Raw genomic sequence first — 12721 nt, 5'->3', positions numbered from 1 at the left:
AGTAAACCTACAAGGCTGGCTAAATCAGCCTACAAAAAAGCCAATTTCATTCTTGGGGAAACAGATCTCACTGAAAACAGCGTTATGCAGAGAGACAGAGCAGACTTCTCTGCTCATGGATGGGATGAGGGCGTGTGTTCTACACAGTCTCTCGATGCTGGGTTCTTTATGGAAGTGTATCGACAGTAAAGGCACTTCCTTCTAGAGAAACAATGTGTGGGAGTGGGATCGAGTGTCTTGGTGGCACCTACTATGCGGAGGGCACGTAGTCTGGTCTCCACGGCAGCCAGGTGGGGGTGAGGATTACCTTTGACGTCACGGTGAACTATGCCGTGCTCATGGAGGACATTGATAGCGATGGTGATCTGCTTTGAATACAGCCTGATGACATGCTCCTGAAGCCCCAGCCTCGACACCTCTTCTAAAGTCCCCTCATCACAGTACTCCATGAAGATGTACATTTCTTCCTGCAGGAGGAAGAAGAGGCAGCCTGTGTTTACATGTACACCAAGGGAAGAATCTGGACAATGTCACAGGTTGCACCCCAAAGGAATCTTTTAATGGTAAGCTACACTCGTCATCCTCAACACTGAACTTGTCTGAGAACAGTCATTCCTCACTCCTACACAGAGCTGTCTGCCTGCCTCCTGTCTGGAATTATACAGCGAGTCGGGGTAAGAGTGTCTTCTCCAAATCACAGGTGATAAATTACCTATAATCCTCCGAAATTAAAGTCTGCTATATAATCTCAGACAGGGACCAACAGGGCTGTCCCTACCAATGTATTATTAAGTACTGAAACACATCCTTTTCAGATAGGAATTTATTTGTGAAAACATTAAAGATCACCACTATGCAACTTCCCCTGGAAGTGCAGGCTCCACCGCGATGCTCCGAGCTATACCCTTTTTCCCTCCAGGGGCTTACTTCTAAACACAAGGGGGGAAACTAATTTTGAAGTTTTAACTTTCTCATTTCGCTATGGTTCCTTAAATACACGTAAAAGAAAAATCAGCATGACTTGACCGTGCACTCAACAGTAGTTCGTCAAAAACGGGGGGAAAAAAGTAACTCGCTGTGTAAGGGGCATTTTAGAAGAATCTTCTGATCGGCAGGATGGGTTTCAGTGCTTTATAATGTCGGGTTAACGACTACAGTCTACAACTTACATTTTAGGAAGAACTCCTCTAGTTTCAGAGAGAAGGCAGAAATGATGTAACTCATGGAGATTTCCTGATAATTAGGCAAAGTTACTGTGCTCTGAAATGAGAAGACCTGCGATGTAGAACAGGACTCCGACTGTGCCCTTACTGATTCCTCACACAAAACCGCGTGATCAAAGTTGGCTTACTCTATGAAGCTCCACACCAAAATACCGAACCAGATTGGGGTGTTTGATGCCCTCAAAGATTTTCAGTTCGTCTGCAGTTTCCTTGATAGTTTTATGGTCATTAGGTTGAAATCGAATCTGTAAAGAGAAAACCGTTGATCAGCGCTGGTCCTGTCAGGAACCAGAAACAAGACACCTTTATCCACGAGGGCCTCCTAACATCTGCATCATCCAGACCCACGGGACTATGGTCAGTGTGTCTACGACTTGACTTCGAGTCTTTCTTTGCCTTGTCATTCCACGGGAATTAAACATGCCTGCTTTAGAATATTTGGTGAGAGAACAGCTAATGGGATCATTTTCGTAACTGCAACCTGAATTCACAAAAACATTAAACATTCAGTAAGTGAGATCACAAGTGTACAGGTTCTGGGAAGATAAAAAGACGTGAGATGATTGTGCCCTTAAGAAGTTTACAAAGGGGCACCTGCACCCCAGTGTTGATAGCAGCAATGTCCACAAAAGCCAAGCTGTGGAAAGAGCCCAGGTGTCCATCGACATATGAATGGATAAAGAAGACGTGGTATATGTACAATGGAATATTACTCAGCCATCAAAAAAATGAAATCTTGCCGTTTGCAACGATGTGGATGGAACCAAGGTATTATGCTAAGCGAAGTAAGTCAGAGAAAGAATTATCATATGATCTCACTCATGTGGAATTTAAGAAACAAAACAGAGAATCATAGGGGAAAAGAGGAAAAAATAAAACAAGACACAATCAGAATAAGACAAACCCTAAGAGACTCTTAATCATAGGAAACAAACTGAGGGCTGCTGGAGGGGAGGGGGTGGGGATGGGGCTAAGTGGGTGATGGGCATGAAGGAGGGCACGTGACGGAATGAGCACTGGGTGTTCTACGCAACTGATGAATCACTGACCTCTGAAACTAATAATACATTATATGTTAATTAACTGAATTTAAGTTTTTAAAAAAACAAGTTTACGACTGGGGCGCCTGGGAGGCTCAGTCAGTTAAGCGGCTGCCTTCGGCTCGGGTCATGATCCCGGGGCTGTCGGATCGAGGCCCGCATCGGGCTCCCTGCTCAGCGGGGGGTCTGCTTCTCCCTCCCCCTCCTCACTCGTGCTCTCTCTCTCAAATAAACAAAACACAGGAGTGGGGGCAGAGGGAAAGGGAGAAGCAGGCTCCCCGCTGAGCAGGGAGCCTTCGACCTCCGCACCCCGAGATCATGACCTGAGCTGAAAGCAGACGCTTAACTGACTGAGCCACCCAGGCGTCCTAAATAAAATCTTAAAAAAAAAAAAAAAAAGGAGAAGTTCATGAGCCAGCGGGAACAAGGTGGTAGAGGCAGTGCAGGTGAGTGTCTTCCCACGCAGGAGCTCCGAGAGGGAGGGCCACGGCAGCTCCGGCCTCTTCCCCCGTAGGCTCCTCTGCCCCTCGAGTCCGAAAGGGTCTCCTCCTGAGCGATTACAGTGTTTGCTTCCCTGACAGGCCTCCTCAGGTTTTCCCTGCTCTCCCCCATCCTACCTCCATCTATTGAAATGCTGCTCATTTCTGAAGCTGATCACAAACGGTAACTTCTCCACCAACTCCCTGCTAAGACTGTTACCACCGTCCTCTCAGCCTTCAGCTAACTTGCTGGCCTACCTCTGTATGGCACTTAGCACACCTGGGTGGTGGCAGAATTATCTGTGCACCTGGTTTGAGCGTCCTCACTGGAATCCCAGGGCATCTACCTAGATGACTCAACATGGAGGCACCCAAGCTAGCTCTAGGTGCTAAGAAGAGCCTCGAAAACAAGCTTCTTCGCCAAACCTCTGTCACACAGAGGCTTCAAACCAAAAGACCCCCCACAAGGCTGGACCACTCACCTCCTTCATAGCCATCAACTCGCCCGTGTCGACACTGATACAGGTGTAGACCTTCCCGTACTGCCCCTCCCCTGTGAATAGAACAAGCACACTGCTCTCAGTCACCAAGGCAAGGCCGTTTTAAGTCACTCAGATGTATAATAATCTTTCCCAAGTCTGGATCTATATTTATATAATCTACAATTTTCTACTACTGCAAGACCCAAAATGTTTCTGAACGTTCTCCAATGACCGAAGGCAATCTCTTGGCTGTGGCTTCCCTGTAAAAATCTAGAGTAGAAGTGACTTTGGCAAACCCCAGAAGGGGCATGAAGGTGCACGCTTCTGAGCCCTTAAGGCCCTCAGGGAGGTCAGGGCCGGGAGTCAGGAGTAAGCCCGGCCACCGGCTAACTGTGCCTCATCGGTGCACAGCCTGGGCTGTGTGGGAGTGGATATTCGACCAACACATCTTTGGGGATATTAAGCGAAGGGGATATATGACTAAACCTGGTAACAAGAATTGATAACATTTATAAAGCACTTGATTTTGTCAGTGTTTTCTGCCCTAACTGATAGCTCTACAGAACGCTGAGGGTTTCCTGGGGGCTCACAGGGTCCTATTACTACAACGGTGTTGGCCTCTTCAGACCTAAACACTCCCTGGAGAGATGCATTTAAAAGACGGAAGGGTCTGAAACATAGTCAGGCTCCTTCTGTCACACGAGCCACCAGCAGTTATCTTACAAGAGGCACTTCACCTGGAAGTTAATTAATAGGCAATGTTTTAGGGAAGACTGTCTCTATCTGTACCCAGTCTCTCTTCAATAATGTGCTGGAAGGAATAAGGTCGTAAGAACATCAACTGGAACTAATGGGTAAAATTTATGTATTCTTCACTGGCAACTTCTGGAGTTATCAAGCAAAACGATTCAATTTAAGGAACCATTTAAAGAAATCTTTCTAAAGTCTTCTCTTGTGCTGCTCTTAGAACACATTTTACAGACACATTATTTATACAAACTAAAAAACAGAACCCTCTGCAAAAGATATGCCATGTTATAAAAGAAAAGGACCAATTACACGATTTGGCTTAAAGACATGTAACTCTTGCCATTTCTAACAGAGGCTCCTCAATTTCCTTACCAATTTTGTTTCCTCTTTGCCACTTGAAGGTCACCTTCCTCAAGCCTACATGCATAACGTTATCGTAAGATTTAGGGGTATCACACACTTGACCAATGATATTCTTTCTCCTCATTTCTCGATACCTCTTTTCTTCAAACAAGCGGACTGACTTCTGGATAGCTTCTATGGGTCCTTGTTTGGAAGCACTGTCTGCAGGGAGAATCACAAAGTCAGTAGTCCCAGTCACTACAGCGAGTCAATGTCCAGCAAACAGTAATAGAAACAGAGCAATACACATGAGCACTCCAGCACAGCACGGCTTACATCCTCTAGTCAGATACCCAGCAGGTGCGTTCAAGTCCATTGCAATCCAACAGCTCCAGAGGATGCCACCCACTGCACAGACACACACATAAAATACGGGCCAGTCAGGCAGAGCCGATGACTTCCTCCCCCCAGACTGCTGCTTAGACAGACATTGTAGTGACTTCCCATTTGCCTCCAGTCTCTCCGGTGTCTGAGCCACTCTTGTTGGCCAGAACTGTCTTACTAACAGGTAAAATCTGATCATGTCCCTTTCCTACTTAAATTTATTTCATGGTTCTCAACCCGTTTACCAAAAATCCAAGCCCTTCCTATGGCCTTCACGACCCTGCAGAATTCGGACCTGGTTTATCTTTCCCAGTTCACTTTTGTCAGCATTCTCCTTTTCTTCTCCTACCACAGGCCCCAGACAAACCAAACTGAACAGACTCATATAGAACACTCCAAGCCGTTTCTCACTTCGAGCTTATGTCACACTTTCCTGCCTGTCTAAAATGCTGTCTTCCCACCACCGTGCCTGGGGAGTACATCTCACACATCACAGCTCCGCTGAAATACCACACCTTTTCTCGGAAGCCATCTCTGGTGAGAAGGGAATTAAGTTGTCCCTTCTCTGGAAAGAGTCCAGACCAAAGGCCCTGGAACCAGAATGCCCGGGGAAAATCCTGGCTTCACCATCTTCCAGGTGTTTGACAATGGGCAAGTTACCTGACTTCTTCACATATCAAATTCCTAATCTGTGAAATGAGGGTAATAATACCTCACGCACAAGCGCTACTGTGAGTATTTAGTGAAATCATACGTGTGAGGTGCTAAGCCCTGTGCCCGGGACACAGCAACATTCAGTAAGATTTAGCGACTGTTACTACTGTTTCTTACCTTCTCCTCAGGCTCCACATCTCTAGTTTTCCCACTTATTTTATCATGACTTACAGTGAAAAATAACTTCTACACATACAGAGATCTAAAGAACAGTGTCATGAAACAATATTACTCTTACCACGTGATTCAGACTCCATCCTATTTTTTTTTTTTAATGCGACTATACAGCCCATCGATGGGTCACACCTGTCACGTGAAAAGCACTGCCTTGGACGTGTCCCCTTACATACTCCTCATTCTGTACCCTCGCTATCTGAGAGCCTAAATTTTCGGGCCAACGGAGAGATCGTGGGGGATGAGGATGGCTGTGAGGTTAATTTGGGAAGAGAAATTCCAATTGTAGGTTCTTACTACAACCATTTCTTAAAAACACGAATCGTTGTTTTACCCCAATATATGACACATCAGGTCTCCTGGGCACAACCAGATTTCACAGCTATGAGCCCATGGACTCCACTGTCAAATATTTCTGGGAAAGGCTCTTTTTTTTTTTTTTTCTAAACAGTAAAAATTTCTCACGATTTCTCCATCTTTGTTAATGCGAACTGTAACTATCCCGAGAGTTCCCAAGTCCTCTTGACCACAAGGCATTTGTTTTGAAAATTATCACAAAGAGCTGGCATGCGTGCAAACTAATGGTGACGTGGGAGCCACTGGAGACACTCTCTTCCCCGTCACCCAGGCTCCAGCCCATGGATCTCCCTGCAATAAACCCACTGCACACATCTCGCCTGCCCCAGGCCTGGCAGTCATTTCTCGACTTCATTCCTTTTTTGAAAATTCCACCTTAGTCTGGTATCTGACACTGCATGACTGTAATGATATGCTAACCCATCTCCCCATTTCTTCCTCACTCCGGGCTACCAGCTTCCTCCACCCCGGGGTCTTCCTAGCTTCTCCTCCCCACTCCCCGAACACACCAGGTGCCCAAGAGGCTGCAGGGCTGCCTGCCATCTCTGGGAAAGGCCTTAATCACTTAGCTCTCACTGACAGACCGGCAATGGTCTGACTTCCCCCAGTCCCTTCAAGTTCACCTCCATTTACCGCTACACAGTCACTGGCCTCCCTCTAGATGTGTTTTTATTCTGTATTTTTCCTCCAGGCTTGATGCAGACCAGTTTTTCCTTCAAGAGTCAGCTCAAGCCTCACCCCCTCCATTACATCCCCCGACTGTTCCCGGCTTTGGTGGACAACATACTTCCAAGGGGTGATTGCCGGTAAGAGCACCGGACTTGGAGATGGAAGCAGTGTGCGCCGATCCCAGCTCTGTCAGTTATCACCTTGACCGAACTATTTGGCTTCTCAAAAACATTATCATACAGCAGAAGATATGAATAGTTCTTCATTTCACAAAGATTATTATATTCCTACCATGTACAAAGAATTATGCTAAGGGCCCACCCAAGGTGACTTACATAATCAACCACCATGACTGCTTGAAGAATACAAAGATGAATAAAACATGTTCCAGATCCAAAGGAGCTTGTAATTTATTATAAAAAATAGGAAATGCATACAAACACAGTATACATAGGAAGTAACGTCACAGGTATAAAAGAGATCACAAAATATTAATGTAGATGGACTAATAATTCAAAAGCTAAAGCATATTTTAGCTGAAACTTCTCACTTTATGCTTAAACATTTTAAGTTCAACGTTCTCTCTCTTACCCTTCGTCTGACTGATAAGTGTCCGAAGTTCCCAGCTTCTTCGAGCTGACCCACTTGAATCACCTTTTGGATATGCTGGTTCTGCAAGAAGTATGTTTTTCACACAAATTAAGATTTATGGAACAAATATGCTTATGTAATCGAAAGCAAGACTGAAATGGTGCACGGCAATGATTAGTTACTGTCAACCTGTCCTTTCTGGTCCTTAATTTCTATTTGACGTGAGTGTGAGAAGCTATCTTGACCATCAATTCTAGAAAACTATACCAAACTAAGAAGTTGTCATGATTACATGTTACATGATTACATTATGTTACATGATTTTAACTATATAAACCTTCCACAAATAACAAGACATCAGACTACTGAGCAGAAATTAGATTCTCTGGGGACCCCTTTCAAGAGGCCCGGCATTATAATAAAGCCTCAGTGTATTATTAACAAACCTACTGCAGGTTTGCATTTTTAAAGAAAATAAGAGTGCTTGGCAATTAAAGTATCAGGAATAATTTTCTTTGAAAAGCAACAAAAGTAGACCTAGAAAACACAAGTACAGCGAAAAAGGCATCTATAGTAAAGAGCCAACATGCTGAATAGCAAATGTTCTCTGGGAGCTCTGTCACCTCTTCCTCACTCTTCATTTCTCTCTGAGGCACAACCCATGGAAACTGGTAAACTGAGGCAGAGGATCCAGCCGGTTGAGACCAGAGTCTGCACCTCACACACTCACCGTCGCGCTCCTCGGTGGGGCTTGAGTGGCGGCTCAGGGACCGAAACTGTAACTCCGCGGCTATGGAAGCCAACCGGTCGTTCTCAGGGACGCTGGAACCCCTGTTTCAAGATTTTTAAAAAATTGAGCTGTCAATTCAATGGAACTCAAAATGAAAGATCTGTGAGACTCTTCTAGAGCGGTAATTCTCAACTAGGGGTAATTTTGCCCGCTGGGGAAACCTGGTATCAAGTGAGTACAGGATAATGCGAAGGACAGCCCGCAAATAGAGAATTAGGCACCCAAAGTGAACAGTGCTGCTACTGGGAAACCCTTCTCTGGAGCTGGGAAGGACAGTCAGATTTTTATCCTCCACTGCTGGCACATGAGAACCTGACTGCGTAACGCTCTGTTTTCAGTTAAAAACAAACAAAAGTACAAACAAAACAGGATTTATTCAAGGGTTACTGACATGTGTGGAAAGCTCCACCATTTAAGCCCAGGATGGATAAAAATTATTAGCCAAACAGAGCTAATATTTAAAATTCTGATCATACTATGCATTTACGTACTTAATTCTATTTAAAGTGTTCAAATTATTACATGATTCAAAAGATTTCAAATCTCTTAATAAGAAAATGGAAGGACACACTTAATGATTTTTCAAGCAGTTGCCAAGCAAAGGTGCAGAAGAGCAGGAAGCTTAGTGTGTAAAGAACAAAGTTAATTTGCTGCTTTTTCAGAATAAAGTTAAGTGTGTTTAGAAATCCAGAATGAATCCATACAGAGTAAAACCCAGAATTAAATAAGGGAAGTCTTAAAATTATAATTCGAGTAATCCAAGATAAGTACGGCCTGAGTTCATTAACAAGTTTCGTGTGTACTGTGTGAATGAGCGATACTATGAAGTATGGTAGCATTTATGCTCTTTTCCCTCAGATGCTGAATAGATTTAAGGCGACAGGGTTCTACTGAACAGATGTTCACAAATTATGAAGTATGCAATGCTTTTTTATTTCCCTAAACTCTCAAATCTAGCATAACTGTTAAGTCTGAAGAGAGAGGGACATCCTCTACTGCCATGGAGTTCATCAAAAAGTCTTGACGCCATTTCATGGAAAAATCATGGATGTTGAAGTGAAGAGACACGCGACTCCTAAAGCCACTCCCAAGACTGTGCTGCCAAGCAGAGGTCACACGACCTCTCTATTTTCCTGATTTCCCAGAGACAAAACTGGCCAATTCCACATCTTCAGAGATTTTTGCTAGGCAAAAAATATACTTAAAGGAAATAGTGTGCTGGTGAATGTTTAACTACCAGTTGTGGAGTTCTACAATTTCAATGGTGTAACAACCGGCTTGCAAAATTCCTGAAAAATTAACCATCAGTCTCACAAAGCAGTAAGAGCCCAGCCCCGACAAACAGAACACTGTCAAAAAGTTTTATAAACACTGGTAAGATCACTGAAGCCCGGACTATTTCCTAAGTCAAACCAAATCAAATCAAAACATTCAGAGGCTGCTGTGGGGCACAGTAAGACTCCGCAGGGCTGACGGTCTCTAGGACAGGAAGGGCCGCACACCGTGAGGTGGGGGCCTTCCTGCTGACGCTGGAAGTCCTGGCCATCATTTGGCTTCCCCCCCCGCAGCAAGCTCCAGGCTGTACCAGGACGTCGGCAGGGCACGTGCCTCCACCTCGGGGTCTGCTGCACAGGCCCACCACAAAGGGGCTGTTAAGGCCCAAAGTTAAACTCAACAGGAGCCCGGCTCAAAGGCAGGAGTGCGGCAAACCACCATCGGCTAAGCGCATCTCCACCTGGCCTTGCTGTCCTCTGCCCACCGTCACCTACACACCACTGGAGAGTCGAGAGATCGTGATTCCTTTGTAAAAAAATGGCCTTCAATTTACCACTGTGATGGTGGTAAAATTTCTATGTGTCAAGAATCATCCAAAAGATGAAGAGTACTTATGACATGCTACTCACAACGGACTGAAAACAACCTCCACAAAGCCGAAGACTATATGCACATGAAGGCCGACCACACGTACTTCACTTTTATACTAAAATACACTTAATGTACCACACCTCCAGCTCACAAATGCCTTAAGCCACAGTTCAGGAACCTCTACAAAGCTGGGGGGGGGGCGTTCCTCCCTTTTCTAGTTTTGCAGGAATGGTGTGCAAACGTGGATGCAGTGGGTCATGGTGAAGTGCTCTCCGCCACTGTGTCTGCACGTGAGGGCAAGTGGCTTCCCTTCACCCTGAGTTACACTTACAAAAAGGCAGTTTCAGTGCCTCCTTCAGGGAGAGGAGGGCATATGTGGAAACATTTGCCATGAAATGCTCTCAACATAAAAATGAAGAAGGTAAATGGGAATCTGTTTAATGGTAACTGTTAACTGTCTTGGTTGACAGCTTAAGCTGTAAAATACGTTGACTTTTTTTTTAGATTATAGATGTTTATCACTACAAATTACAAGCAGTTGTTATTTTAATGAATGAGAAGAATGGAAATGTTTGTAGAAATTTTAGACTGTTATAAAGTAAGTCTAAAGACATTTTAGTGTTTTTTCAATTCTAAAGCTATACATCATCTTTCTACCAATAACATACTAATATTTTTTCTTTGGAGCAAGATACAGGGCACTGAGTTCCTTCACAGTTTCATCTTTTTTGCTCAGATTACCCTCAACCCATAGAGTTTTTTTTTTACTCTATCACCATCTTTATTGGAAGGTGAGAAGAGTACCAGTGTACCCCCTCTGCGAGACGTAAGGGGAGAGTTAAGAGTGACCAAATGTCCTTTCTCAAGTCTACGAGACCTTGACGAAATCCTCTGTCAGAACTAACAACTAGAATGGGAAGAAGTGCAACACACTCCTTACCTATATGGAAGACTCAGGCAAGAGGCTTTCTGGGGCTTGCCAAGCGTCTGATAGCTCTCTCTAGTAATGATATGCTCTCTGTATAAGATACAAACCCCCTGAACTCATTTTTCCAACTTTCATAAACTACTTCTAATCAATAATTCTATAAATTAGAAAACTTGTTAGAAAAGTGATCCTCCGAAAAAACAAATCCCCACCTAATGGTGTTAACTAGAAGCCATCTCTGAGCTACCTTGGGACCGACCCCTCAAGAAAGGCACTACTTGCCAAAATTCTCAAGTCCTCTTTGGTGGGGACCAGGCTCTTTGGTCTGATACTCTCTCTGAAGAGTTCTTATTGTCAGGGAGTCTGGTCATTTTGGTTAATATTCGCTCTGAGGAAATATTAATCAGGCAAATTACTCGTGCTTCCGGTGCTAGAACCTTGGGGGGAGGGGGCGACACCCCCCCGGGCCACGTCCCAAAGCTGAGGCCGCTGTGGAAGTGCCCAGGAGGGGCCGAGGAGGCATGCCGCTGGTGGAGGGTGACTACCTGGTATCATGGGCACTGCTGACGGGTTTGGGTGGCGCAGAGTCGCTGCCCGAGGGGCCGGGGCGACCGGCGGTGGCCGCAGCAGTGACAGAAGCAGCAGCGGGGCTGCCGTGGCTCCGCGCGTCCGAAGGCACGCTCCGAGTGCTGAGACGAGAAGAAAAGCTTCAGGAACACAGCTGAGAAAAGGGACTGGACTCTCCAGTGGTTTTCAATTAAGAATAAAATAGGGTGAGGAAGTGAAAAATATTTAAAAATATAAAATGCAAATTTTTCTTTGATTGAGATTCAGGTCTAGGCGTAAAAAAGAAAAAAAACTAATTATTTTGAAAAATAACTGTGGTCTTTTCCTAGCAAATACTGTCAAATAAAATTAACTTTTAAAAAGTGATTCTACAGGGGAAAGAAAATGCTCACTCCCTCAAGATGCAGAAATGCCACCACATTCAAGGGAAATACTTTGTACTAGAGTTTCAGAACTCACTCTAGTATTTAAGTTGCTTCAAGGTTACAGACACACATCAAAGTCAAGACTGAAAAGATCATTCCAATTTTTCTTCATCTCTACACTAACGTTTAGGATTGTTTTTCAAATGTTTACTATGCTATGCACACTCAAATTTGTTTTTGTAATGTCATTTTCAAAGAAAGAGAAAGAATTATTCCAAAGCCAGCAAGCATTAAGTAGCTTGAGGTTATAAATAAGCTGAGAAACTAAGTTATCTGGAAAGGTACAAGTCTGTCTTAAAGTTGCACGTCTTTTTCTCTTGCAACTAAGGCACACTGTGGTGTATCTTCGAGATAATGCAACTAAGAGCTTTTAAAACAGTGTGCACGAGAACACAGAAAAAACACTCAGTGATCAGAACAAGCTCCAGCAGCGTCGGAGCAGAAGCATGAAGCTCAGAGAAGAACCCAGACAGCAAACGGCTACATAAGCTCCAAATACCTGAATCCCTCCGGAGTCGGGATGATTAGATGTGGGTTAGGCGGGTCACTGTGGCATCGCGGCACCTTCACAGGACGGGGGCTGTTCCGATGAATAGCTGCCAGTGACAATGGTGACAAATGCAACTTGTTAAAGGAGTCAACAGGAAAAGCCAAAGCAGGTCACTACACAGAAACAGGATGGGACTTGACTTTGCCGGTGGCCAAAACAAACCCATTATGTAAGTAAGAAAATTGTATCACATAGATCAACATTGTAGAAAACGGCACTTTTTAAAAATTAATAAAAGGTATATTATACACTCAAACTTTGAGCCATCAAAAACATTTCTGAAATCCTGGAGAGAAAGTACACAATGGACGGGAAACAAACAATGTGACCCAGCTAGAGCCTGAGAGAACAAAGAGTTCTTGATGCTGGCTACATTTTAAAAAGATTCTG

At 44.4% G+C, this 12721-nt stretch overlaps 1 protein-coding gene across 6 annotated transcripts in view; it reads right to left on the bottom strand.

The window, feature by feature from the left end:
- MAP3K4 (mitogen-activated protein kinase kinase kinase 4) overlaps positions 1-12721 on the bottom strand; it is a 112904-nt gene that overhangs the window by 6213 nt on the left and 93970 nt on the right. For 3 of the 6 annotated variants that reach the window (XM_025866434.2, XM_025866435.2, XM_073894186.1), the window contains 8 exons: positions 12281-12377; positions 11335-11478; positions 7936-8036; positions 7206-7286; positions 4347-4538; positions 3225-3295; positions 1352-1468; positions 308-467 (listed from right to left, as the gene is read on the bottom strand). In XM_025866434.2, the coding sequence (XP_025722219.1) occupies positions 308-467; positions 1352-1468; positions 3225-3295; positions 4347-4538; positions 7206-7286; positions 7936-8036; positions 11335-11478; positions 12281-12377 (963 nt within the window). Of the gene's footprint in view, positions 1-307; positions 468-1169; positions 1261-1351; positions 1469-3224; positions 3296-4346; positions 4539-7205; positions 7287-7935; positions 8037-11334; positions 11479-12280; positions 12378-12721 lie in introns of those variants that run through there. The other 3 variants (XM_025866436.2, XM_025866437.2, XM_073894187.1) reach the window with 2 other exon arrangements.

The sequence above is a fragment of the Callorhinus ursinus genome, unplaced genomic scaffold (assembly GCF_003265705.2).
Source record: "Callorhinus ursinus isolate GAN/ISIS: 27379988/994484 unplaced genomic scaffold, GSC_fseal_2.0 scaffold6, whole genome shotgun sequence".
In the NCBI taxonomy this organism is placed as follows: domain Eukaryota; kingdom Metazoa; phylum Chordata; class Mammalia; order Carnivora; family Otariidae; genus Callorhinus; species Callorhinus ursinus.
The sequence above is the reverse complement of the archived record's forward strand: the minus strand, read 5'-3'. Positions and strand labels throughout refer to the sequence as shown.